Genomic DNA, 27,786 nt, shown 5'->3' with positions numbered 1-27,786 from the left:
TCAAGCAATTAAGCAATATTTATCATTACACGACCAAAGTGATTTATTTAAGATAAAGTGTGACTATTTTATGTGAAGTATAGTAAGTAAAGACTAAAATAAATTTTGATGGACTTGGATTTGAGATTGTTATACCTTGGTTAAAGTGTTAGACTTGAAAAAATGGTAAAGTTAAAGCCTTAAGTTAATTAAAATTTAACAAAATATTTTTAATTTATTTATGAATGATATATAAATAATTATAAAATTTATATATTTAATTTATCGGTTCAGTTTGGTTATTTTTGCACTTATTTTTTTTAGTAAAATCAAAACCAAATCAAATACTATCGATTTTCAAAATTTAAAAATCAAACCTAACCAAACTAAACCTGATATCAATTTTTTTTAATCAATTTGATTTGAATTGTAGTTTGATTTGGTTGTTAACCATAACCATAAACAGTCGTAAGTATAAATGCGTCTCTGAAATTTTAGAAAGTTATCTATGCATTTTCCGTTAAATAAAATATGCTAAAATAAAGTTATATATTTTAATATGTTTTTAATAAGGAACCCCATCGACCAACCAATTCGACATGATGGTCTAAGTAAAGTCTACAAATTGCAACTAATTGCCTATATAATATATGTTGACCATTTAATTTGATTTAATTGTCAAACTTTTTGAACTTTCAAATGTTTTTATATCCTCAATTTGAACAGACAAAAATGACAGCTCATTTTGCTTATAATGTTCATGCAAATAATATATTTTTATTCCCCTCATATTCCTTATTTTATGTTGTTAAATAATGGGATTACTCAATTACCCCTCTAGCCTATATCCAAAATTTCTACGACACACCTTATCTTTGATGAGGTCCTATTACCCCCTTCATCTTTTTTTTAAAGTAATTTATTACCCCTTGCGTGCCTACGTGGCAATAGTCGTGATTTCACCCATGTAGGGCGCGTGAGTGCAGATTTTGACTAACAATGACCAATAAAAGTTAGCCACGTGTCAAAGCAATTTGAAAAAAAATTCAAAAATAAATTTTATTGTTTCTCTCAAAAGTATCTTCTTCCTCTTTTCAAAAAATAACCCCGTGTTCATGGTTCTTCATTTTTGAAGAAGCTCCATCCATTATCATTCAAGTTAAATAGCTTCTTGATTTGAAAAGGTAAAGTAAAATTTAATATATTCGTTACATCTTTTTATGTCGCTTATTAATTCTTATTTTTTTTGACAATGTTTATAAAGTTAGGGTTATGACAAAATCCGAGTTGAATAAGTTGGGTATGGATGAGAACAATTCAATGTTACACTGCAACCAAAAATTAACTCCCAAAATCCAACAACGAAAATCAAATTTCAGTTGGAAATCTAATTTCTAACCTTTGAAATCGATCCCGTCCACACATGCAACACTTTCCCTCTTTCTACTTCATCTACTTTTTGGTAAAATTAATTTGGAAAAGAGTAAACGCCAGCTTTTTAAATTTGGGAAGTGTAAAATAACTTTATCGAAAGCTGAAACAGTGGATCTCGGCGCGTGTTCAACAAACAAATCGACCTTGCAGATTATTATGGCTACGTAGGCACGCAAGGGATAATAAATTACTTAAAAAAAAAGTTGAAGGGGGTAATAGGACCTCATCAAAGATAAGGTGTGTCGTAGGGATTTTGGATATAGACTAGGGGGGTAATTGAGTATTATCCCTTAAATAATGATATAACCAAGTACACATGCATGATTAACAAATAATTAATATATTTAGCTAAGTACAAATTAAATTTTCTTGTCAAATCTTTTTAATGTATCGACAACTTAATCTTATTTGATCCATGTTGGTTTACTCTAATAAGAGATTTACGATAGTTAATTATGCGTATATCTGATTATGAGTTCAGTGAAATTAATAATTTTAATTTCATAATTTTACATTGAAATTTTAATTTTTTTCTTAATATACATAAATAATTTATTTCATTCAGTAATCTATTTAAAATTTGTTCATGCAATTATTTTCCGTTCCTTAATTATTTTATTTTTTAAAAAAAATGGAAACAACATATGGTTGTACCATTTGACTGATTTTTTGGAACTTTGTCAAGTGATATTTTTTTGTTTTTCACTTACAAAATTATATTATTTTCAGAATAAATAGATAATTATCATATTTAGACTTAATTCGACTTTTAAATATTTTTTCAACTTTTTGACATATATTATCCTTCGGAAAAATGATAATTTTTTTAATGTCCAAATTAAATATCTACTTAAAATCTTAAAACCACCTCAAAATAATTTAAGGTTCATCAAGCTCCTTAATTATTTGTTAATCACGTCGAATGCTCGTAGTTTCCACATACTTCTTTAATAAATCTAACAAATTTATTTGTCTCAATTTATATGATCAAATTTAAAATATGCAAGTCAATCATGCTTTTGTTTAAGTAAGACTGCAAGCATGTACTCTTTAAAATAAAATTTACTATATTAAATAAAATACATACACATATGGTACTATATGTATATATATAGTCAACAATTCAAAACAGTTGTTCCAAAAAAATTGAGAAAACTATCGTCAAATAAAAAAGGATAAATATATTTTTGAACAGATACCCTACATCATACTTTTTGAGATATTGGAATCTTTGTCATTCAAAAATTAAGAGTATGTATATCTTTTATACTAACGAATATACACGTGTCATAATCTTATCTACCGACATGATATTTATTAAATATCGGATCGACGGCTAAGATTACATGCGCCACGTGTCCCTATTTAGTATTTTGTTAGAGTGAAGGGCATATATGCTCTTAATTTTGGACGACAGGAGCACCAATGTTTAAAAAGTATGACGGAGGTATCTACACATCATTTACGATAGTTTAAAGGTATATTTATCCTTTTTTTCTCAATAAAAAATAATTTAACTCTTCAAATGGTATTATCTCCAAATAAAATGAAACCGAAAAGTAGTTATTTTTTCTTTCGATTCCTCTTGTTTATGTGATATTTTTTCGTTTCAATTTATTTCATATTTTTTTTCTTATAATTTTTTAGTTTTATGTTTTGACATGACATACTTATAAGATTTTTATATCTTTAATTTAAGACCATAAAATTTAAAAATTTCTTCATTTTTTTTTCCGTTTAAAATCGACAAACAAATTAAAACTGAAAGCATCTAATCAGGGCGTTGGGACAATGATCTGATTTGTTACTACAACCACCTATGTTAGATTATTATTGTATATTATAAGGTTTTATATTTGACTTGATATTTGAATAGAGACATTTCACCTTCTATATTTAATTCATTCTTATCCTTTACCTGTTTATATTTCATATGAAGAATAATGATTAGTTGGTAGATTAGGACGGAATAATACAATTAGTTGGTGGTTAATTAATTAAATCAAAATAGATAGATAGTGATACGTATTATATATATATATATAATAGACTATTAGTAGTTTCACTTAGATTAATTAATAAACAATTTTCTTAATTAATTAATGTATTTTTTGTTATGAATAAGTACAAGAGCTATCATCATCATTTCAACTATATCACACGATGGAATGACGTGAGTTAACGTAAATACACAATAATGTATGCGTTCTAGGTGATTTTTTTAATTTATTTGGGTATGTATATTCGGTGAGGCAAAGTTTGAACAGGGACAGAATCAAATAGGGTCGAGATATTCAATTGATTCATTTCTTTGTGGAAAATCATATTATTTATATATGGTTTAATTTCTATTTAATGCATATATAATAGACGTTGATCCTTATTTGACGACTTCTTTTATTTACTTCATATTTTCAAACTCCTTTTAAAAATATTTTATCATATTTAGCCTTACCAATTAGAGTGGATGCCTTGATGATTAAAATACTACGAAAATCTTTTGTATGGGTCCAATATTTTTATTTTGTCTCTTTTCTTTATTGAAAACAATGGTTTCTTTGCATTTTTTATTTCTCTATTGAGTCATGTAACCATATCAAAGATATAAGATTGATATATTATTAACTTTAAATTAAAGTCATAATTAAAATATAATAACAAGTTTAGTCCTTTTAATATGCACAACTCATGAAAAATTTAACAAAATAAGTTAAAACGAAAAATAATACTAATTTTTGCTAGCTCGTCCAACAAAGTTGGTAAATAATTAAAAACCACAAGTTTTGCAATTTAGTAAAGGAAAATATGTGAACAATTTACTAGGTAGAATGAATATTGTATTAAAATTAGCTTGATATTGAGAATAGTGCCGGTAAAATGAACCTGTATTTTGGTGATTCGTCTAATTCGTTTATTTTTAATGGATTGGGTGATTTTTTACATGAGTAAAATATAGGTTAATATTCATATTTGACCCATAAAAATATGGGTAAAATATGAATTAGCTAAATGAGTTAAGCTTCTAATTTGTATTTTCCCAAGATTTATGATATCACTAAAAATAGTATAACTTTTCTTTTTTTTTATGTTATTCTATAGAACTAAGTACTAACTATTATTCTTTATAATTGAAAAGGTAAAGTCTTTGATCCTAAAAAATATATAATTCAAATGTACATTTTTTTGTTAATTATGATTATATATCTTTTATTTATTTAATTTTATTTTGAATAATAAATAATAGTGTAAAATAAGCAAATCGTGTATTCGTATTGACATTACTTAAAGTGCATTAAACATATTTTTGATCTTGTTATTACATAAATTTATTTTATATTAAAAAGTTATAAGATTTTTTTTATTTTTATGATACAATAAAACTTTTTTTTTTTTTGGTTAAAACAGAACCAAAGGTCCACTTTATTTTAAATGGGCATGACCTAATTCTAGAATGAAACAAAAAGAAAAACAGAATTACGCAAGACAACAAAATTAAAAAAATGAAAGACAAATACCGAAGCCTGTTCAACATTTTCATCTAAAAAAAGATTAAAATATTTCTTCATATTAAATTATTAATAAAAGCTATTTATTCATGAAAATATGAATAAATATGAGTAAACTAATATTTTATTCAACCAATTTATTACTCAATCACTTTTTACCCACATCAAATATAAACGGATTAAATTATTATCCATTTTTAACGTGTCCATATTTACTCAATCCGTTCATTTGCCATCACTATTTCTGAACAAGACAACATTTGACAATTCGGCCCGATTTATAAATAATTTAACAAAATGTGTAGAATAAAGATTATTCCACACTTGTGATATGTCCGATATAAGTTGTGAAAAAAGCGTTATTCACCAATAATATGATATAATCTGTGAATAATTAAGCAAGATAAGTAATATAATTTGTACCAAATTACTTATTACTCGGCCGATGCAACATATATAACTTGTAGATAGATAAGACAAAAATTTTTGATTTTTGTAAAATTTATGAGCAATTTAACAAGATAAATGAAATAAAAATTGTACGATAGTTTTGCTCTAATGTCAAAACTCGTAAGAGCATAGTTTTTTCGAGTACGATGCCTACTTTACAAGTGAGAGTGAATTATAAATTCTGATACAAAATTAATTAAACTCAATTACTTTTTTTTAAATGACTGACTTTTAAAATTTAAAAACTACAAAATTTAAAATTCTGATTCCGTTCCAATAAATACTTTGAACAACAACTTGCAAATTTTTGGTAAAATCCTTCTTTAATTTGTTAGCTCAACTACCCCCAAAAGTAGAATTTATTCATTTAATTTACTTTAAAATTCTCTTTGGTAGTTATATTCAATTATGTCTATCTTGTGGTCCTGGTGGACCTATAGTTAAAATATTAAGTATACTTTTCCAACATAGACATAATTAATTTCAAAGTGTAGCATGTATCTTTAATTTGTATCATACATATATATATATATATAAATAATAAAAACAGATATTATAACTTTTACATGATGTGTCAATATTAATTGAACAATGAAATTAATTTATAGCACTATGGTTTATTTATATATATATATATGAATGTTTCTGACATTATATATCCACAATGTCCTCCTCCTAATTCACATGAAGTGACAACCTTAATAGGAATTATAAACATTCTTATGTTTAAAATTATATAATGTCCATATGGTGTATATATATATGTAACATTTACATCTATATGTTAAACAATAATAATATATATAATGTATATGAGATGCAAAGAAAATTATATGTTTCGATGGATATCAGAATTCATATTGTTTTAGTGTTGACACGTGAAAAACTACTTTATAAATATTTAAAAAGGTTTATAAATTAAGGCTTTGGACTATCTAAACATTTTTTCAGTTAGATGTTTTAATTAATTTCTCACATACTAAAAATATCAGAAAATAAATTGACAAAGATTAGTTAGAAGGCCAAGATCCATTAAATAAGTTGAATCCTTAAAAAAATGAAATGATATTTAAGATCCATTAAATAAGTTGAATCCTTTAAAAAAATGAAATGATTTTTTTTTCTAAAAAAAAATCATCTCTAGAAATTAAGCTATATAAACAATTGACAATTTGACATATACTCCCTTCATCCCAAAATGCCACATGTTACTATTCGAGACTTAGTTTGATCAATTCTTAAATTAAATTGATATCTTAAAATTAAAATATTCAATAATTATTTAAAAATACTATAAGTTGCAATACTTTTTATATTAATAAGATGAAAAAAATAATATTTTTTGACAAAATTTAAGTAAATTGATTCTGAAAAAATAAAACGTAATAAATATTTTAGAACGGTGGAGTAATTAACAACATGGGACACTCGTGTGCTATAACTTAATGGAGTAGGTTTAGTAACTAATATAATACACAATTAGAGCTAGAGCTAATTAGGCACAAAACAAAAAGTTTAACAAAACTTTCCAGATTAAAAAAAAAATAAAAAATTTTCAGATAAATAATAGAAGTTTGGTGAAGACATTGATTGCAATAGGAAAATTATTAGATTTATCAATTTTTAAAAGGAAAATTAAAGGGAATACTAAATGTAGGAAATAGTGGGTTGATATATGTGGGACAATCTATACAATAATCATCATTAATAATAATATTGATTAATCAATAGTGGTTAAGCAGTTCTTTTTCTGATAAGGATGCATACAAAAATGTTAATTATTGGCTATCCAAAAACTAATAAAATAAAACAAATTAATAACATGCAATATATAATAATAGTTCTAGGAATGAGTTGAATGAATTATGAGTTTCACATTTAAATTTCAGTAGTGGCAATTTATTTTAGGTGATTTATTCGTATCTGTTTAGGCATTTAGAGAATTAAGTTATTCAGTACATATGAAAGATAACGAATATTTAATAGAATTAATTGAGATGCATACAGAAAAGTCGGTAAAAAGAAGAAGAAGAAGAAGAAAATAGATGAATTATTTAATTGACAATTAATTTTCATTAACTTTATTGAAGAAAGACCAAAAACAAAAAAACAATTAATTGTAATTTACTTGATTGGAGAAAGACATAAAAGAACAATTACTTGTAATTTACTTGATTGAAGAAAGACACAAAGAACAATTAATTGTTATTAACCTTTTTTTTTTAAAAAAAATTATATGATATTCGATATCCGTTTTGAGACATGTTTAATCCTTGATTAGCGTCAAGAAGTGTCACTTTGGGGGGGGGGGGGGGGGGGAGGGAAGAAACTCTACCAGAACACTGAGAATTACTTGAGAATTTTCTTGGAAATTAGTATGAAAATTTGCAGAAAAATAAGTTTTTTTGTGAATTTTCATACTAATTCCCATATAATTCACGGTTTTCTTATAGTGTATAAAACGCTACTTACCAAATGCAAGCAGAATTCCAGGCATTTGATTAAAGATGAAAAAATACTTAGCTCTTTACCGCAACTTTTGCAGCGTAATATACAACTTATATTACATATAAAGAGAAGAAAAGTTCAAAAGCAAATAATGTGAGAGCAACAAGTAACACAAAATGTGCAATCATTTTGTGGTAGGACATAAAATTGGAAGACATGGATGTAAGCTTTTAAGATTTGTAGATATGCTGGTAAAATTCAATGTATCAATGGTCTTTTTGGCTGATTTCTAAAAGTTAGCTTTTTCCAAGTACAATTTTGCTGTCAAAGTAAAGATTCAGTTTGGCTATATGAAGGACAGTGATTTTTCATGGCCCCACTTCTCGAATCATTCGATCATCTAGTTTATAGAATATGTATCAAGTATACATACTTTATACTAAATATACATTTACTATTAATTTGATATACATACTTAATACACCACACTATACACACACACTGATAGTGTAAATATTGTGTATACTTCGATCATATTGAAATCAATTGGTTCAAACATATATGTTTGGAAATTGTGAAATGTTTCACTAATGGTACCCTTATACCTGATCTTGTTTTCAGTCATATGTGCGTGAACTTTATTCATAGATGCTAGAGTCTAATTTTTCCTGGCTAATGATTCTACGATTTCGAACAAAAATGATGAAAAAATTGTCTTTTAAATGCATATGTTGGAAGTCTGCTTGCTTCCAAATTGTTTGAAGTTTTAGGTTTTGGCATGCCAAACTTCATACATGTGTGTTTTAAGGTTGGTTTAAAATGGCTAAATTTGCAAACATTTAGAAACTTTGGCTATGTCTCAAATAGAGAGATCTTGAAAGTGGCTATCTATGCACTTCCTTCTAAATATCTTCTTTGGAATTATTAAAGAAGTACTAACTATTTCATGGCATCATATCGCGAGAGCCACGATGTTTGCTCTAGTATATGAAGTAAACATGATCACACGCCAATACCTTGGTGTTGTCGTAGGTATAGGAAAGCCAAAAAAGATTCAATTCTAACTTCGGAGAGCCAACATTTCCGTTGATTAAATCAACTAGATCCATCTACCACTAGGGCAACATTGGGCTTTTGCTTTCTCTAACTTCGCGTGAAAATCACACTTCAATTGTGGAAAACCTACGTAAAATGTACCCTTCATTCAACTAGTTTACCAACATTACCTATACATTTCAACTATATATGTCGCGTATATGTATATACACTCTGTATATATTCTGTAAACTAGATGGCCTAATGATATTTAACAGTTATTTTCCCTCTCCTATCTCTAAATAAGTCACATCATGTATCACATCAGACAACACAAGTCAAATTTGTTTTACACTTTTAGTCAGCAGTTGCAGCAAGCCCTGCATATTTGCAAGAGCTTTAAAAAAGGACAGCCCCGGGCACTAAAACTCACGCAATGTGCAGGGTCCATGGGAGGGCCCGACCACAGACCACAGACCCTATTGTATACAGTCTTACCTTTCATTTCTGCCCGAAGCTATTTCCGAGGCGTTATAAGATATTTACTATGAAGAAAAATCACTTTCGAGATTCCTTAAGAACACTAATATATGCAGTGTCAAATATTCCGAAATCTGCAGTTGAAATACTAAATAAACCATCTTAAAACGTGTTCACGACGAGTTTTGACTTACAACATACAATAGATTAATAATGAAGCTTGCGATTCCCATAACATATAAAGCAGTAGTTATGGCAATATAAGCTCCATAAAAATAAGTTCATAATTGATATGCACTTACTTAAGGCATGGTGGATATATGTTCTCAAACACATAGCTCCATTTTAGAAATCAGAATGCCATCGGTATCTGCATAAAGCCACTCACCATCGCAGATTCTAGTCCCGGCAATGGTTATGGGAACGTGCTTCTCCCCAATACCTTTCTTATTTGCTTTCATTGGATGTGAAGCCAGAGCTCTGACTCCGATATCACAGCCATTGATTTCGTCCACGTCCCTTACACAGCCATTTACTACGATCCCAGCCCATCCGTTGTTTTGAGCTTGTACTACAGGGTTGCCACCCAAAATCGCACATCTTAGACTACCACCCCCGTCTACAACGAGAACTCTACCGTTGCCTTTCTCCTCGAGAAACTCACGAACCAAAACATTGTCTTCGAATACTTTCAGAGTGACAACAGGTCCAGAGAAGACTTGGCGCCTGCCATATATTTTGAAGATTGGCTGCAGTGCCCGTAGTTCACCACTCACAATAAGCTGTGGATTTGCATCGCAAACTTCAGCAGTGGTGACCAAGGCCATCCTACGTCAAATACCTGCAGCGAGTAGAGGATATAATTTTTATTTACTTGTAAGAAAATAAAACACATTCTTTTTGTTCTGCATCACTTAAGTGCTCATCTTTGTTAATATTGAAAACAAGTCTGAATCGAACGAATGGTAAAATAAGAGAAAAATGATTTTCTCTATCCATTTTATGTAATGCTTATGTATTCAAGAAGATGGTCAGATTTCACTACTTCTAATTTGGCAAGACATTTAACTTCATGTATGAGAGAACGTAGAAAGAGAAGTCCACGGATCATGCTCCATACAGGATCCTAACTTCAAGAAACATTTAAATGAGATTACTCAAAGAAGTATCTAACCGTAGCCCCATTTGGTTCCACAAGTCAATCAAAACTATTCAACTAGATAAAACTCAAACTATAAACAAGAGGTCAATCACAAGCACCACACTCTTCGCATAAAAAATGATTCTCATCTCAATAGATACTCTCAATCTTATGTTTATCGTTATTAGCCAGAATATTGATTTCAATGGTACAAGCATTCAATCACTTATACAATCTGATGCTATAATCTTGTTCTTAGGCTTCCAATCCTTACTTTAAGCCAGTTTCTATTATCACATGAGCATCAGGAAATTCAACTTTCTCGTTTTAAACGAGTGCCTTTCGATAACCTATTGCATATAGGAATTGATCTTTAAGTCGAATTATAAATACTATTATTAAGTCCAAACCTTGGAAACCAAAAGCAATTGAGAATGACTTTCATCATTTACAATTGCTCACGTGAAGTTATCCTAATTGAGCCCTAGATCATGAGCTTAATGACTCAAAGCTCCCATGAGGTTTAGTTACCATGCCTTGCCAAATAAAAAGGAAGTCTTGGGAACAGGATAAAAGTTAGAATTCCCCGACTTCTGTTCCTACTTATTAGCCTTCTTTATACTTCAATATCAACTTTGTTTAGCTAACCAATTGATCCTTGCCCATCTTTTGCTACCGTTTAGGAGGATTGCGTTGGACCTACGCAACCTCACTACAAGTTCTTTTTTTGAACAAATGGAATCAGGGAAGATGTATATAAATAAACGCAAAATAAAAACTAAAATCACCAAATCAAACATATTTTTGATTCTCATCACATATTTGCTTAGATAAAAGATTGCTAATTTGTTAACCTGAGGGGCCAGATGATTGAATCCCTTTATAGGACAAATAATTCTGGTGGGTGAAATAAACACATCTACAAGAAAATCAAACATATTTATGGAAAATCCAACAACCCCACTTTACCAAATCAACTAAACTCTTGATCAATCTCATAAATAAGCACCAAAATCATCAATTTACTCACAACAAATGGAAATTTTTCAAGAACCTTGGCACAATCAATTAAAGTAGCAAATAAAGCAACAAACTTAAAACATATTTATGGAAGTTCAACAACCCACTTAACCAAATCAAGTAAATTCATGATCAATCTCATAAATAAGCACCAAAATCATCCATTTACTCGCAACAAATGGAAATTTTTCAAGAACCTTGGCACAATCAGCTAAAGTAGCAAATAAAGCAACAAACTTTGAACATATTTATGAAAGTTCCAACAACCCCAATTCATTAAATCAAGAATCTTGATCAATCATAGAAAATATTCAATAACCTAAGCACAATCAGCTGAAGTAGCAAATAAAGCTACAAACTTTAAACATATTTATGAAAGTTCCAACAACCCCAATTCATTAAATCAAGAATCTTGATCAATCATAGAAAATATTCAATAACATAAGCACAATTAGCTAAAGTAGCAAATAAAGCTACAAACTTTGAACATATTTATGAAAGTTTCAACAACCCCAATTCATTAAATCAAGAATCTTGATCAGTCTCACAAATAAGCACCAAAATCATCAATTATACTCATATCAAGTGAAATTTTTCAAGAAAGAAAGAAACTTTAAACCACAAATTGAACAAGACAAATGGGATTTGAAGGAGGAGGTTATACCTGATGGAGATGAAGTAGATTTTTGCTGACTTGTTTGAAGGTGGGAGAGGAAGAGAAGAAGAGATCTGGATCACTAGTAGATCTTTGCAAACTGTAATATAACTTTTTTCCCCTCAAAAATAGCCACTGTAACACCACGTGCCTCCTTAAAAGAATCTTAGTTTTTTTCCTATACAATATAGACAAAATATCAGAATTTGAATGTCTGTTGTCTGAGGAGAGCATTAGGACAACCTGACCTTTGCTATATGACATATTTTTGAAATCGAATTCAAAATTTATCACTAGCTAAGGAGTTTATGTACTTTGTGATTTTAATTGCTTAACTTATAGATATTCTTTCTATATATTTTGTTAAATTATTGACTTTAATAGAAGTTGTTGAACTAAAATAACTTAAAAATATTCTTTAAAAAAAACGTTATTTATCTATTTAGAATTATATTGACACGATTTTCTTCAAAGGGCCATATACATTAGAAGTATCTCTATACTTTATGATCAGAAAATTACATTCTATGATCTTGAAAATTATGATCTTAAACTATTAACCTTCACTTGTCTCGAGGGCAAACCTTCAAGATCAAAAATCAAAAATTATTTAATTTCAAATTATAATTATAACACAAATAAAGTAGAAAATTTAAAATCGTCCACCTCCAAAACATTATTCTTATAAATCACCCCTTATAATAATTTTCATTTCTTTTCAACAACAAATATAAAATTTTATTCTCACCCTAACAACTAAGTCAACAAAAGCCAAAAAAAAAAAAAGGCACCACAATATCAACTATAATATGGAGGAGGAGGTAACTCCTTATATTATCAAAAATTCAATATTATTTATACTAGATCAAATCAATTTAAAATAAAAATAAAATTGCATAGTCATTTAATAACATAATTAAATAATACACATATTTTATTTCTCACATAATCTTTTATGGTGAGACGCATTTGTAGTTGTACCATTCATGTAAAACTTTCCAATTCTACCCTTTGAATTACTTGCTTTTGTATATCTCCCCTTTAATCTATTGAAGTTCTCTTTGTTTCCCTCTCTCCCCTTAACAAATTTTCGCGAGAGAGAGAAACAATTCGCAATAAGGTTTTGATTTTTTTATTAGTTAATTTGTAAATAGTCGTAAAAGATCATTCATAATATGGCTACCTTGATTATACCTCCTGTCTTAACTTCGCCTCGCGATGATGCAGCACAACTTTATAAAGCTTTCAAGGGTAATTCAGTAATTTCACATTATTGAATTCTTTTCTTATTCTTCGACTTTTACTATTTCGTGTTGCTTTGTTCTATCATCTTGCAGCGTTTCAATCTGACTTTTCTTTTGTTTTTTTTAAGTTGATGATTTCAGACTTGTGAGATTACACTAAATATGTTGTTAATTTTTTTTTTTAAATTAAAAGCATTTTTGGTCAAGATTTTCCATTTATACAAGTATTTATTTTTCTACGAAAAAGGGTTATTCAAGAGGGTTGATGTATTTGGTCAAGTTTTTTCAAAAATGAATACAATATTTTTAACTAGTAGATTAGTAGTAGATGTTACCAAAATACTTTTTGAAAACTTTGACCAAATTCACACTTTCCAAAATTGTTTTTCTAAAAGAACACACTTTAAAATAAGCAAATTTTAAAAAGATTTAGTAAACATTTTCATATCATGCATCACATATATATCCAAATTCTAATACTTGCTAAGTACAACACATAACAACACAAAATACCATTGTATCATATAGTCTTTAGACATTCTTATTTGAAGTTTGAATTCAGAATTTAAGTTTTAACGAATTCAAAATTTTTAAGATTCTCAACATTGAACGCGTTATATATCTTTTACTGTTGCTCGATATGATAATTACTTTCTTTTGCTATTCCAGGATTTGGATGTGATACTGCATCAATCATCAATATACTTGCTCATCGCGATGCAACTCAACGCGGTCTCATTCAACAGGAATACAGACTTATGTATTCAGAAGAGCTTAGTAATCGCTTATCTAGAGAGCTTAGTGGTGATAACAAGGTGTGTATATATATATGACGTTAGAATTTAACTTATATACATCGATTTTGCTTCAAGTTGTCTTGTGTATATGTTGATTTTGTTTCATTTGTATCGAATAAATTCAGAAAGCATTCTTGTTATGGATGCATGATCCAGCAGTAAGGGATGCTACTATAGTCAGACAAGCGTTGAGTGGCGTTGTTGTTGATCTAAGAGCTGCTACTGAAGTAATATGTTCTAGGACTCCTTCACAGATTCAATATTTCAAACAAATTTATTATACTATGAATGGTGTTTACCTCGAGCATGATATTGAGTCGCGAACATCTGATGATCATAAAAAGGTATTGATCTTATCGTTCTGTCTTGCATTTGATGATGATTGTTATTTGTTGCCCTCCGAGCAACTCCCTCTGTTGTTGGTTTTTGAAATTCCTCTTATGTAGAGATCTGTTTTTTTGATGTATCTGTTGTTCTTGTGTGAATCTTTCCCTTTCTTTCTAAATTTTTTGCTCCCTTGGTGACTCGAACTCACAATCTTAGGGTTGAAAGTAATTAGAGGTGGTTACCATCTGAGCAACTCCCTCTTGTCTCCATCTGTTGTTGGTTTTTGAAATTCCTCTCATGTAGTTATCTACTTTTATGATATATATATTTGTTGTTCTTGTGTGAATCTTTCCTCTTTCTTTCTAATCCTTTTGCTTCTTTGGTGACTCGAATTCACAATCTTAGGATTGGAAGTAAGGGGTGGTTACAATTTGAGCAACTCCATCTTGTCTCCATCTGTTGTTGGTTTTTGAAATTCCTCTCATGTAGTAATCTGTTTTATCGATGTATCTGTTGTTCTTGCGTGATTCTTTGCTCTTTTTTCTAATCCTTTTGCTCCCTTGATGACTCGAACTCACAATCTTAGGGTTGGAAGTAAGGGGTGGTTACCATCCAAGCAACTCCCTCTTGTCTCCATCTGTTGTTGGCTTTTGAAATTCCTCTCATGTAGTAATCTATTTTATCGATATATCTGTTGTTCTTGTGTGAATCTTTTCTCTTTTGTTTCTAATCTTTTTGTTCCATTGGTGACTTGAACTCACAATCTTAGGGTTGGAAATAAGGGGTGGTTACAATTCGAGCAACTCCATCTTGTCTCCATCTGTTGATGGCTTTTGAAATTCCTTTCATGTAGTAATTTGTTTTTTCGATATATTTGTTGCTTTTTGTGTGAGTTTTCCCTCCTTTTTATAATCTTTCTAGCGGAGTACTATACCTTCGATAGGAGGAATTAGTTTCTACTAGAGCAGAACTACAACAAGCAGTGGCGGAACCAGGAATTTTATCAAGGGATGTCACACTATTAAAAAGTAGATACACATCGAAAAAAGGGAACTCAACATAAGTATATATACATGATAGAACTTTTATGTGAATTTACTCATGTTAAGGTAGATAAAGTTCAGTAACCATACGTTGAAAAATTTACAAAGAAGATACTGATGTATGTATTTGGTGTTGTTTGATTTTATATAACAGTTGCTTCTCTCGTATGTACGTACAATACGCTATGAAGGACCTGAAGTTGACAGTGCTTTAGCTGAACGTGATGCTAAAGCTCTGTACAAAGCAGGGGAGAAGAGATGGGGTACCGATGAGAAGACGTTTATACGAATCTTCACTGAAAGCAGCAGGGCACATTTGGCTGCTGTTAGTTATGCTTATAAAAGCAAGTATAAGAACAAATTGAGAAGTGTAAGTTCACTTACTTTACTCTCTAATCAGCTTAATTAATAACTTTTTATAAGTCATAGTTTACTAATGTGTTTATATACTAATTCATGTTACACAGGCTGTAAAAAGTGAAACCTCAGGGCTCTTTAGATTTGGCCTCTTGTCTATCTTGAGATGTGCTAAGAATCCAGCAAGTTTCTTCGCGAAGGTATTGTTTACCATACTCCGAAGGTCTCTATGATAAATATTAGTTGGTACTTTTGTAAAAATTGTAACACTCAGTGTATATCTCTTAAATCTTTGTTGAATAATGTCGGGTAAAGCCTACATCCTGCCTATGGTAGGTCGGAGTGTTGGTTGAACATAGCACTAGATTTGATAGGCTTGGTTAAGATTAAAGTTGTGTCTAGTTATCAACTATAGATTTTGGTACGATGGTAAGACCTTGATCCTAACAAGTGGTATCAGAGCACAGATAATGAGTTTTAATCCCAGGAACAGTATGTTGCATTAGGAGGGGGGGGGGGTAATGTTGGAAATGGCGAGGTCAGGTGATGGCCTAGATCAGAGTCGTTCTTGAACATGACACTTGCTTGACGAGCTTTATTTGATTCTAACACAGAATATGATCGATTACTTAAATATTGTGTTAAACTTTGGCAAAACCATTCGTGACTTTAATCTACTACGCATTTTTTCAAACTATTTTTACATTTTCTGCATTCAGCAATTGCATAAGGCTATGAAGGGCTTGGGAACGAACGATGCAGCTCTAATTAGAATAATAGTAACACGAGCTGAGATCGATATGCAGTATATAAAAGCAGAATATCGAAAGAAATACAAGAAGTGTCTAAACGATGCTGTTTATTCCGAGACTTCTGGTAATTATCGAACCTTCCTCCTATCTCTTCTTGGGCCAAATTACTAGCGCGCAAAGATGTATAGCTGAAAATGAGATGTATTTATATTGTACCATAATTGATGCCTTGTTGAGTTCAGTTTTGTTACAATTGCAATTTTGATTTGATATGATGGTGTAAATTTTGTTTCTTTGTTGTATCAAATGCATGTATACTACTTATGAAGATTAAAGGAAAGAAAAGGTTGTTAACTTTCTTGTGTATTTTTGCATAAATAAGCATGTCTTCAATGTTCTATTCTAATTTCAAGTATCTAATCGCCTATGGCAGAAATATAAAGGTAAGACTGTGTACAATAAAACCTTATTATCGATCCTTCTGTGGATCCTCCACATAACAAGAGCTTTTTTTTTTAAAAAAAAGGTGTTTTTATACTAATAGAGATACCATGGGGTTTGAATCTTGTCTTGCACCTATAAAATGCTGGTGATTATGTTAATAATAACTTCTTTTATATAATTGCTCTGTTCGGGTCAATTTTTACGTCCATCGACCAATTTTATAAGATATGATCTGAATAATCTTTGATCAGGAATAACATAGATACATATTAAAAGAAAAGCCAAATACATAAACAGGTCCTTAAACTTGTTGTGTTTTTTTCCCTCGGATATCTCAACTATACTATTTTCCTATTGAATCATTGAACCAACCATAATTTGTTCCTTTTAAACAAACATCGTTGGCTGATGTAGAATCAGATTTTGTGAGGGGTATTGATAGAAGACACATATTTTGTTCCAAAACTCATTAGTCCAATTAATAATGAAAATGTTCGAAAATAATTGTGTTTTACTTGAAGTCATTTGAACATATTAGAAAACAAATGAGATCCATAGAGTTTTTCTTCATTCCTTCAATCAAAATCATTACAATACGAACACAATTGAAGGCATTTACAATAGAAAAGCTGATCAAAATCAACCAACAGTGTTTAAAAGGAATAAATTATGGGCGGTTCAATGATTCAATAGGAAAATGACGTACTTGAGATATCTGAGGGGAAAAATCAAACAAGTTTAGGAATCTATTTATGAGTTCGGCCTAAAAGAAATCACCTAGTTTACTTCGTTGATCACTAGGCCATATTTTTTTTTTTTGAATAAATTATCTGAATATAATCGGGTAACGTTATTTCTACTTGCTATTTCTAGCACTTCGTTTATCTTTTCTAAGTTTCACTTAAAAAGTTCAAACATATCTAAAAAATACACACAAAAAGGATTTAGTTTATTGGTTGAAAATAGTTCAAACCTGATCCAAAAATCCCATTGATAGGTCAATATGATGAAATTATCTATCCATGGGAGACAATAATGCTAAAAATGAACAATGATTTTTTTTAATGAAACAGAAATGGTAATAAAATGAGATATGGGCAGTTCAATGATGAGAGTGATGTTAAACTAAAAAAAAAAAGATAATAAAATGACAAAAAAAATACAACTGATATAAACTGTCAATTAATGTAATAATAATAAAAAAAAATTGTCTAGTCTACTATGACTTCCAATAATGGGAAATAATGCTACAACATAACATGGTTTGTCTAGATAAGACTTATTTCCACCACATTCTTCAACTATTTATGAACCATAGAATAAAATAATAAAATTAATAATGATTCATCCTTCTACTTTTTCCACTTTTTTAATCAAAAATAATGAAGAAAATAAAAAATAGAAATTAAAAACGAAAAATTACTTAACTAAATATACATCACTATTATATATATTAATCTTAGTTCTAATTTCAAATGATTACATATATTATTATTTTATATCGTATATTTTAAAAGATGCAATCAGATAGAGGAATTCTTTTAAAATCTCTCTCTTTCTTTATGTTCTCGAATCACGTTTTTATCTTCAACTATTAAAATTAAAACTCCGTAATTAACAATATGATATGTAGAGGTTTGTAACTATTGTAACATTATTATCATATATCTGTTATAAAGATTTTTCTTTTTATGAATGTAAGATATTAAATTTTAATTAATTCGATATTTTAAACATATAATTTAAATATTCAAATCGACATTATATATATTTGGTAAGTAATGATACGTGTATTTAAATGAGAAAACATGGCATGGAAAGGTATATGATGATATTGGTCATTATTGATAAGATGAATTTTACAATTAGCGATTTAGTTTAGTTTTATTATTTCTTTATTTTAGAAAGATTTGTTAAAGTTGATATACTAATAAATAAGTTAAGAGTTGTTAATTAAACCACAATTACTCCTCTAATTAAGAAAATTAGTTACACTTTTAATTTAAAACTAATAAACACATGTATTCAAAGGACAAAATATGATATATAAAGTAATATTCAAGATAAGATTCTTGCAAAGATATTTACAGCTAATATTTTGATTTAGGAAGATTTTGTACATAAAATCTCGATTTTAAATTTTGCTTTGAAATTAATATGTATTCATGAAATTTGTAGAAAATTTTAGTTTTAATTTCAAATATCTAATTCTATGAAAAGAAGGATTTTTTAAAGAAATCAAATCTAAAATTTGTAAAAAAAATAAATTGAAAATTCATGTTCAATGAGAATAAATTATTTGTCACGTGAAAGGATTGTAATAAAAAATAACTAGTTATTATTATCGTTGATTTTTCGAACCAATGAATCTTGGTAAAATTTATATGTATTTTAAAAATTTGTAATAACATATAATCTCAAATAATTATTCGTAAAGATACGTGCAATTTAGTAGTATGACACCTTAGGATGTTTCGATACGTTGTTTATAAACTATAATTTATTCATTTGATAAGTTGTATAATAATTGAAGAAATTTTAATAGTTTTTACAAATTATGTTCCCTCTGTCTAACAATAGTTGTTCACTATACTGAAAATAGTTATTCAATTTAAAAAATTAAAAGATAATTTACCTTTTATATCTATTTTACCCTTCTTATCATTCGACACATTATTCAAAACATTAAATTTAATAAAGTCAAAGAAAAATATTGTAAGGTTACCCCTGTTATTTATTAAGAGATCTGTCAAATCAATTGGAAATAACTATCGTTAGACAAAAAAATTATTATATTTATAAAAAATATAACTTAAAAAATCTAAATTATATATCGTCTAAACAAAATTTCAACTTCAAATCCGTTTCCCAAATATACTCTCTTTTTAACATGCTCTAAACCAATGGATATTTGTGAAATGACAAGTCACAATCAACATCCACTCATATTTCAGACATCAAATTTAACAAGCCAAAATAAAAGGAATTGGATAGGGATTGCACATGGTTTTATCTCACATTATACTCTATAATATATAGTTTTTTTTGTGGTTATTATTTTGCCAATTCATCATATCATTGAGTAATATTTTAAAAATATATATTTTCCAACTAGTAAGGAGATTGCCCACGCTGTGCATAATAGAGAAAAGAAAAATGAAAAAAATACCCCTTAATTATCATTACCAATATTTAATAAGAAGTTAAAAAGTAAATATCTTTACTTACGTGGAAAGTGTTTTTAAAATTTTATATCTTTATATCGACATATTTATTTCATATTATATCGATGATGTTTTTAGAATTTTGTTGGCACATTTATCTCATATTAAAGGGATTTTTAAAATTTTAATATTTATTTTTTAAAAATACATTAGAAATGTTTTTCTACTGATAGTTAAGTTTCAAGTCAATAAAATGCAACATAAATAAAATGTTGAAAATGTCATTAAATGAAAATGCAGCACATGTATAATTTGTTTGACTCATACTTATATAGGGATTTGCATCTTATGTTTGAATAAGATGGGTATAATTGCTTCAAATTATAAGGTCATTAACTTTTTCAGTCTTGATTAAATATTTTTGAAGTAACTTTTTTTTAATTCAAAATAAACTCAATTATCGAAAATTAAAAGAAAATAAATTAATTATCGCTACATTAATATATTTGGTCTAAAATTAGTTATATTGATACTCAATTGACATTATAATATATATATATATATATATATATATATATGTATATATGTATATGTATAATTTTTTAACCATATACTTACACTTCCTCCTTTCTTTTTCATAAGAAAAATACGAATTGGTGTTGTTATATTTATATACAACAAGAACAAAAGATATGTAAATTGCATGTGGATCCACATTTTTTCCATATATATATATATAATGAGTCAATGATTGTGGAATATTCATGAATTTATGAAAAAAAAGATAAGTTCAAAAATCGTGGAAGATACTAAATGAATAAACTTATTCTTAATAATTAACGACGGTTCTATCTTTATTAAAAATATATCAATTATATTTTCTTCATTGAATAATTATATTATTTTAATATCAATAAGATATTTTTAAGTTATGCGCGTTAAAGTTCAGACCAAATAATATCATAGAAAACTCTACTCTTACTAGTATATACTTTTTCTATTTTAAATGATAAGCTCTTGTTTGACCATAAATTTTGAAGTAAAAAATTGAAAAGTCCAGTTTTTAAACTAGATTTTTGAACAATTCAATTTTTTTAATTGTGATTTTTTGAACTTAGAAATTGTGTTTACAGATGCATTTCATCAGAAAAATAAAACAAAATTATGCAAGTGAAAGTAAAATTTCTCACGAAAACTAATCTAAGCTCGTTTTTGAGTAAATATTTATCAATCAAAATTTAAAATCCAATCAAGTTTCATAACCAAACAGATATTCAAAAATAAAATTTTAAAAATTTAATCCAAAAAATTAGTACAAAAAAATTGCTTAAACTCTTTAAACATTATTTAACTTTAAAATTTATCTTTTTTACCCTTAATGCATTATTAATATCTAAAAAACTAAATTAAGCAAACAATAGTACATACCAACAAAAGACTTACTACAAACTTACACATTATAAATAAAACAATGTTTCATTATTTCAAATAGGAAACTTCCTATATTTATAATATTTATAAAAATATCACCTACCCCCTACCCCCCACCCTACCCCACCCCCTCTATAAAATGACCATATAAATCATTTCATTTTCCTCAACATTTAAATTTCAACCCTAATATACTTCTTTCTAAAATTATATGGCTACCATGAAAAAACTCAACAATTTCATTAGTTTCATATTGTTGTTACTATTTCCGGTGGCCATGGCTGAGCTCCACCGGTTAGAACATCCGGTGAACATCGACGGATCGATTAGCCTTTTGGTCGTCGGAGATTGGGGAAGAAGAGGAACCTTTAACCAATCTCAAGTTGCTCAACAAGTAAACACTATAACCATCATTCTTTCTCCTTCGTTTTAATTTGTTTGTCTTGTATCGCTTTAAAAAGCGTATCACTTTTTCTGATTTATAATCATAAGACTAAAAATATTTTAGTATTCCCTAAAAACCTCAAAATTTCAAAGTTTTTATTATTCTCTTAAATTTCGTGTCAGATTAATGCTAAATAAGCTGAAAATTTGGTTAGAAATTTAAAAAAGGATAATGCTAAACGGCCAGAATTTGGCTAGAAAATTAAAAAATTTATAATCTTTTTTCAATTTTAAAATTAATTAATCTTTTTTTTTCATTATTTAGTTAAAATGGTAAAAGTGTTGAAAAAGGTAAAATAGTATATGTAAAATGTTATTCTGGCCAAAAGGATTTTTTTTTCGTTTTTATTTTAAAAAAAACTAATTTGTTTTTTATTTTTAATTAAAATATGTTTAAGTCAAAAAGATAAAATAACATACGATAAAACACTATTTTGATCAAAAATATTTCTTTTATAAATAAACCCTCAAAATTCAAAAGTTTTTCATTTATCTTAAATTTCGTGTCAGATTAAAATAAAATATTTTATTGAGAAATTTGACTAATGGAAAAAAATAATATTTTTGGGAGATGTAATTAGTGGAATCTTCGTCAGCCAAGTGAAAGAATACAAGTGTTAAAGGACATAAACAATAAATGATATCCATTGGGGCCATTTTATTTGTTTTAATCCACTTACTAGCTAATCAATTAAAGTTGTTGTAATCATTTAATTGAATGTTATGTCTCTAAAAAGACAAGTTAATTGATTATCGCGTGCATTTCGTGTTTACCTATCGTAGGTCTAATTTATTTATTATCGTTTTGTCTCAAGATTGCGCGATATTTTTCAGATTTTAAAATTTAAACGAGTTTGTTTTTATTGTCGTTTTTTATATACTTCCTCTGTTTCATAAAAAAAATGACCTCATTTCTTTTTAAGTTCTTTTAAAAAAATGATTTTTTTTTGGTAACAACTTTTCATGTGGCATGTTTAAGGCCATAAGATTAAAGTGCAATTTTGTACAGTTTACATAACTTTAATTTAGGACCACATGATCAATTTTTTTTTTATTTTCTTAAACTACGTGCCAAATTAAACTAGACCATTCTTTGTAAAACGGAGGAGTACCTTTTAATTATTTTGAATCGTCTTTATTAAGATTTATAGTACTTTTAACGTAATTTACAAATATATAAATTTATTTTTAAAAAATTAAAAATTTCACGTATAAATTTCTGATCAAACTTAATCTATTTGACTTTTAAAAAACGAAAAATAACACTAAATTAAAAAAAAAGAGGATATATTTTGTTCTTTTTAAATTATGTACTAGACTCCTATTATCTTACACATTCTTGAAAACACACACAAAAAATATTATATACTTCCTCTTCTCTATTTAGTTGTCTATTTTAAAAATGACACGCATTAAGATAACAATGATTAACATACTGAAGTTACAATTTTATTTTTATTAATTATGCTTTCAAAAAGGATGAATTAAAACTTAGAAATTTTTAAAAAGTTTAAATGAGGATATAATAAGATATTCTTTTTGTCGTTTCTTGATTTGTCAAAATGTAAAGTAAATAAAGACATCTAAAAGTGAAAATATGAACAAGTATGTAAGGACAGAGGGAGTATAATAATAATCAATATAATATTACAGTAAAATGTAAAACCTTACTCTATCTTTGTGGAGTAGAGAGATTGTCTTTGATAGACTGATTAACTTATTAATAAAGCATAATACGTAAATATATTTTTCAATTTGATTTAAGCTGATATCTATTTTTTTATATAATTTTAGGTGTACACAAGTAGACATTTAAATTTATACAAATTAAATAAATTTATGTATCCTAGGTGACGTAATATAATATGATAGGATATGAATTAATAAATATGTCACGTAAATCGAATCTGTTTATTGGTAGAATTTTATGCAATTTAAATATTTATACCCTATGGTGATTTTTTTTTTTAATGTTGAATTTATTGTAGATGGGAATAATTGGAGAGAAATTAAACATAGACTTTGTTGTATCAACTGGAGACAATTTCTATGATGATGGATTGACTGGTGTGGATGATCCTGCTTTTGAGGAATCTTTTACCAATGTCTACACAGCTCAAAGCTTACAAAAAAATTGGTATAATGGTGAGTTTAATTTTTTATTTTTGTCTTATTTTAGTTGTCGTTTTAATTTTAATTATTTTTTTATGTGTTTTGATTATCATATAGTATATATTATTTTTGTTATTAGCTGTTATTTCTTATTCCTTTTGATAATTTTTTTACTATACTGTTTTTCTTGAGCTAAGGATAATCGGAAACGATGTTTCTATCTTTGAGAAAGGATAAGGTTTTATGTATTATGTATATCCTATTCAGGTCCCACTTTGTAAGTTTATACTCTGTATGTTGTTTTTGTTATTAACTGTTATTTCTTGTTCCCTTGTTTAATTCTTTCACTGTATTATTTAAGACTATTTTTTTCTTGAGCCAAGAGTATATTAAAAATCGTTGGGAATAAATCCGTGAACACAAAATTTTAAATTTTTCTTTATTTTCGTAAACTACTTATCAGTTAAACTAAGACAAATAAATTAAATTTTTTTTTTACAGTATAAATATATTCTCAAATTGATGGTATTTATTTCAATTTGAAATCTCTTTTACGTGTTAAATTTCATTTTGACACCTCGACTCGATCGAAACACATATTTTTAACCCTTATGTGGTGTACACTTTTATTTGCAGTTTTGGGGAACCATGACTACAGAGGTGATGCTTTAGCACAATTAAGTCCTATTCTTAAGCAAAAAGATAACAGATGGATTTGTATGAGGTCTTATATTGTTGATACAGGTAACGTAATTAAATTAATCTTAATTATGAAATTTTAATTGTTAAGTTAAGATTTTAATTTTTTTTTAATATTTACACATTATTTTGCAGATGTGGCAGAATTTTTCTTTGTAGATACAACTCCTTTTCAAGATATGTATTTCACAACTCCTAAAGATCATACTTATGATTGGAGAAATGTTATGCCTCGAAAAGATTATCTTTCCCAAGTTTTGAAGGTAAATTTATTTTTCGAGATGATTTTACGTATGATTATTGAAATTTTATTTTATTATATCGGAAGTTACCAAACTATTTTTTATCACAAAATCATTGAGCTTTACCTCAATATCATTGGAAGTCATGAAATTATCTTTTATATCAATAAAATCACGTTAATTTTATCGAAGTTTCACAGAAAGTAACTAAACAAATATTTTTTGTTTCGCAACTAAAAATATTATTCAATTTTGTCTTATAATTATATTGTGTTTTCTCCTAATTGGCTTTATCACTTGGTTTGACACGTATGACATATGCATTTTCTTCGATTTTGTTAAATAGGTTGCAGGTATCGTATCTACTTATTCATTTATGATAGTTCAAACGTTTACTTATTATATCAAAAATTGAAAGACATATATGTCAGCCGAAACCAATTAGTTAAAAAATATATTTATATATTATGTCTTTAAGTTACAAAATTAGTTTAATAACTTTTCTTACTTAGATAAGGTTAAATGTGATACAATAAAGTAAAAATTGAATGATCATCCACTAAGCTAAACCTTAATTTTCATTGATTCATATATTCATCAATCTAAAATTGATTACTTATACCTCTTTACAAACTTTTTTTAATTTTATGTTATTTTTATGAATGACTTTCATTTTTACACATATTAAATTAAATGTAATATTTTATTAACACTAACCTCCTTATTTAAATAGGATTTGGATTCAGCATTAAGGGAATCAAGTGCAAAATGGAAAATTGTAGTTGGTCACCATACTATTAAAAGTGCTGGACACCATGGTAGCTCTGAGGAGCTTGGAGTCCACCTTCTTCCCATATTACAGGTAATGTTTGAGTCAGTTTACACGTATTTTAGTTAATTTTTCAAAAAAAAAAATATATATATTTGTAGCACGTGAATCGTTTATGGCTACTCTATTGCTATGAATTTCATTGTTAATTTGTCGCTAAATTATTCTTAGCTAACTGATTATTTTGATTATTTCTCTTTAAACCTAAATAGAATTAATAATGAATTTTATTGTTTAGCTATAAAGTTTCATTTCAATTTTTTTTTTTTTAATATAGAACCATTTTCTATTAATAATATTAAAATTAAATTATATAGGTTTATCTTGTAATTTGTTATAATAATATTGTTTCTAATACTTTCTCCTCATTTTTCTTTTTTCATAGGCAAACAATGTTGACTTTTACCTAAATGGACATGACCACTGCTTGGAGCATATCAGCAGTTCAGATAGGTAATTAAATATTATATATAACTATTATTATTTTTAATTTTTAATTTTGTATTTATATTAGAGTTTGATTAAATTTCAATTTGCGTAAGAAGGTATCGTATTAGAATTGAAGTGTTACCTATCAAATGTGCATGACTCAGTAATCAGAGAGATTCGAACTCGAGATCTTTAATTAAGGATGAAGAAATTCATTACACTGATCGTAATTTTTTTTATTTTTTTCAGTCCACTACAATTTTTGACTAGTGGTGGGGGTTCAAAATCATGGAGGGGTGATATGAATTGGTGGAATCCAAAGGAAATGAAATTTTATTATGATGGACAAGGATTTATGGCTATGCAAATTACACAAACACAAGTTTGGATACAATTTTTTGACATTTTTGGAAATATTTTGCATAAATGGAGTGCATCAAAAGACCTTGTTTCCAATATATAAACAACTCATAAGAAAAAAAAATAAAAAAGGTTGAACAAAAAAAGTTATTGATTTAATTTTTTTCTGCTAATTAGCAGTTAAATATTATCCTAATCATTGATGTAATTGCATCCAATATCTTCTATTGAAATATTTATTTATTTTAAATCTAAGTTTATTTTACATACGCATATGATTTAAAGTCATTGATTAATTTCCCGTTTAGACTTTTTTTTTTTTGCTTAGATAAAAATAAAATATAAATATGAGTTTGCTATTAACACAATTTGCAAGAAAGGCTCGTAAATGAGATGTAACTTTAATTTTGAAAGAAAGTATAGAACACACCTTTATTTTCAGTGTAGATTATTAGTTTCATCTCGAGTTATTTGTATTTTTAAAAATATCTTTTTATTAACATGAGTGAAATGTATATTCCTAGATTTTCGTTAAATTTAAGGGTACTTTTAATATTTTTCTCGACTCGTTATTAAAAGTTTATGATTCTACAAGAGCTTAAGATCAATTGCTGTGTTATGTGTCGAATCGGAAGTGTATCTAAATTTGATTAATCAAATAAAAAATATTTCTAAAGCTGTCAATATTCAAAAACAGAACTAATAATTTACGCTAAGTTCAAATCTCTTTTTAACTCTTCTCTTTTTAATTTTTAACTATGTAAAATAAAATTCTCTCTTTTTAATAGTTTACAAATATATTTGTTTAATTTAAGCATAATAAAGACAAATTTGTGCCAAAAACAAAACATTAAAAAAAATTACTCGATCTACTTTCAATAATTTAGGAATATTTTTGGCTCTCTTTCTTAAACTAAAATACTATGAGATGTTTTAACTAACGCTTTATCATAAATTTTAAATT

At 27.6% G+C, this 27,786-nt stretch overlaps 3 protein-coding genes across 3 annotated transcripts; 2 read left to right on the top strand and 1 right to left on the bottom strand.

Moving 5' to 3' along the window:
- Positions 1–9,457: 9,457 nt before the first annotated feature.
- Positions 9,458–12,296, bottom strand: LOC101260124 (putative 4-hydroxy-4-methyl-2-oxoglutarate aldolase 2). The gene is made up of 2 exons (XM_010321076.4): positions 12,158–12,296; positions 9,458–10,173 (listed from the first exon to the last, which is right to left on the bottom strand). The coding sequence occupies exon 2, from the start codon at positions 10,157–10,159 to the stop codon at positions 9,659–9,661; it is 501 nt and encodes a 166-aa protein (XP_010319378.1). The 5' UTR covers positions 10,160–10,173; positions 12,158–12,296; the 3' UTR covers positions 9,458–9,658.
- A 902-nt stretch (positions 12,297–13,198) lies between these two features.
- Positions 13,199–17,022, top strand: LOC101260714 (annexin D5). Its single transcript, XM_004236868.5, has 6 exons — positions 13,199–13,399; positions 14,062–14,207; positions 14,315–14,533; positions 15,714–15,929; positions 16,027–16,116; positions 16,636–17,022. The coding sequence occupies exons 1-6, from the start codon at positions 13,324–13,326 to the stop codon at positions 16,837–16,839; spliced, it is 951 nt and encodes a 316-aa protein (XP_004236916.1). The 5' UTR covers positions 13,199–13,323; the 3' UTR covers positions 16,840–17,022.
- A 4,848-nt stretch (positions 17,023–21,870) lies between these two features.
- LOC101260420 (purple acid phosphatase 4) lies at positions 21,871–27,072 on the top strand. Its single transcript, XM_004236867.5, has 7 exons — positions 21,871–22,101; positions 24,140–24,296; positions 24,900–25,007; positions 25,098–25,225; positions 25,938–26,066; positions 26,419–26,486; positions 26,712–27,072. Exons 1-7 carry the CDS (start codon positions 21,919–21,921, stop codon positions 26,923–26,925), a joined length of 987 nt encoding a protein of 328 aa, XP_004236915.1. The 5' UTR covers positions 21,871–21,918; the 3' UTR covers positions 26,926–27,072.
- The last annotated feature ends 714 nt before the right edge of the window (positions 27,073–27,786 follow it).

The sequence above is a fragment of the Solanum lycopersicum genome, chromosome 4 (genome assembly GCF_036512215.1).
Source record: "Solanum lycopersicum chromosome 4, SLM_r2.1".
In the NCBI taxonomy this organism is placed as follows: Eukaryota; Viridiplantae; Streptophyta; class Magnoliopsida; order Solanales; family Solanaceae; genus Solanum; species Solanum lycopersicum.
This window is presented reverse-complemented; position numbering and strand designations above follow the sequence as displayed.

What these genes read in the sequence shown, in the direction of transcription:
- LOC101260124 (XM_010321076.4), bottom strand. Translation starts at nt 10,159, where the DNA reads ATGGCCTTGGTCACCACTGCTGAAGTTTGCGATGCAAATCCACAGCTT.
- LOC101260714 (XM_004236868.5), top strand. Translation starts at nt 13,324, where the DNA reads ATGGCTACCTTGATTATACCTCCTGTCTTAACTTCGCCTCGCGATGAT. An exon ending in CATCTGATGATCATAAAAAG is followed by an intron (nt 14,534 to 15,713) that starts GTATTGATCTTA and finishes TTTATATAACAG; the next exon opens with TTGCTTCTCTCGTATGTACG. An exon ending in ATAAGAACAAATTGAGAAGT is followed by an intron (nt 15,930 to 16,026) that starts GTAAGTTCACTT and finishes CATGTTACACAG; the next exon opens with GCTGTAAAAAGTGAAACCTC.
- LOC101260420 (XM_004236867.5), top strand. Translation starts at nt 21,919, where the DNA reads ATGGCTACCATGAAAAAACTCAACAATTTCATTAGTTTCATATTGTTG. An exon ending in ACAAAAAAATTGGTATAATG is followed by an intron (nt 24,297 to 24,899) that starts GTGAGTTTAATT and finishes TTTTATTTGCAG; the next exon opens with TTTTGGGGAACCATGACTAC. An exon ending in CATATCAGCAGTTCAGATAG is followed by an intron (nt 26,487 to 26,711) that starts GTAATTAAATAT and finishes TATTTTTTTCAG; the next exon opens with TCCACTACAATTTTTGACTA.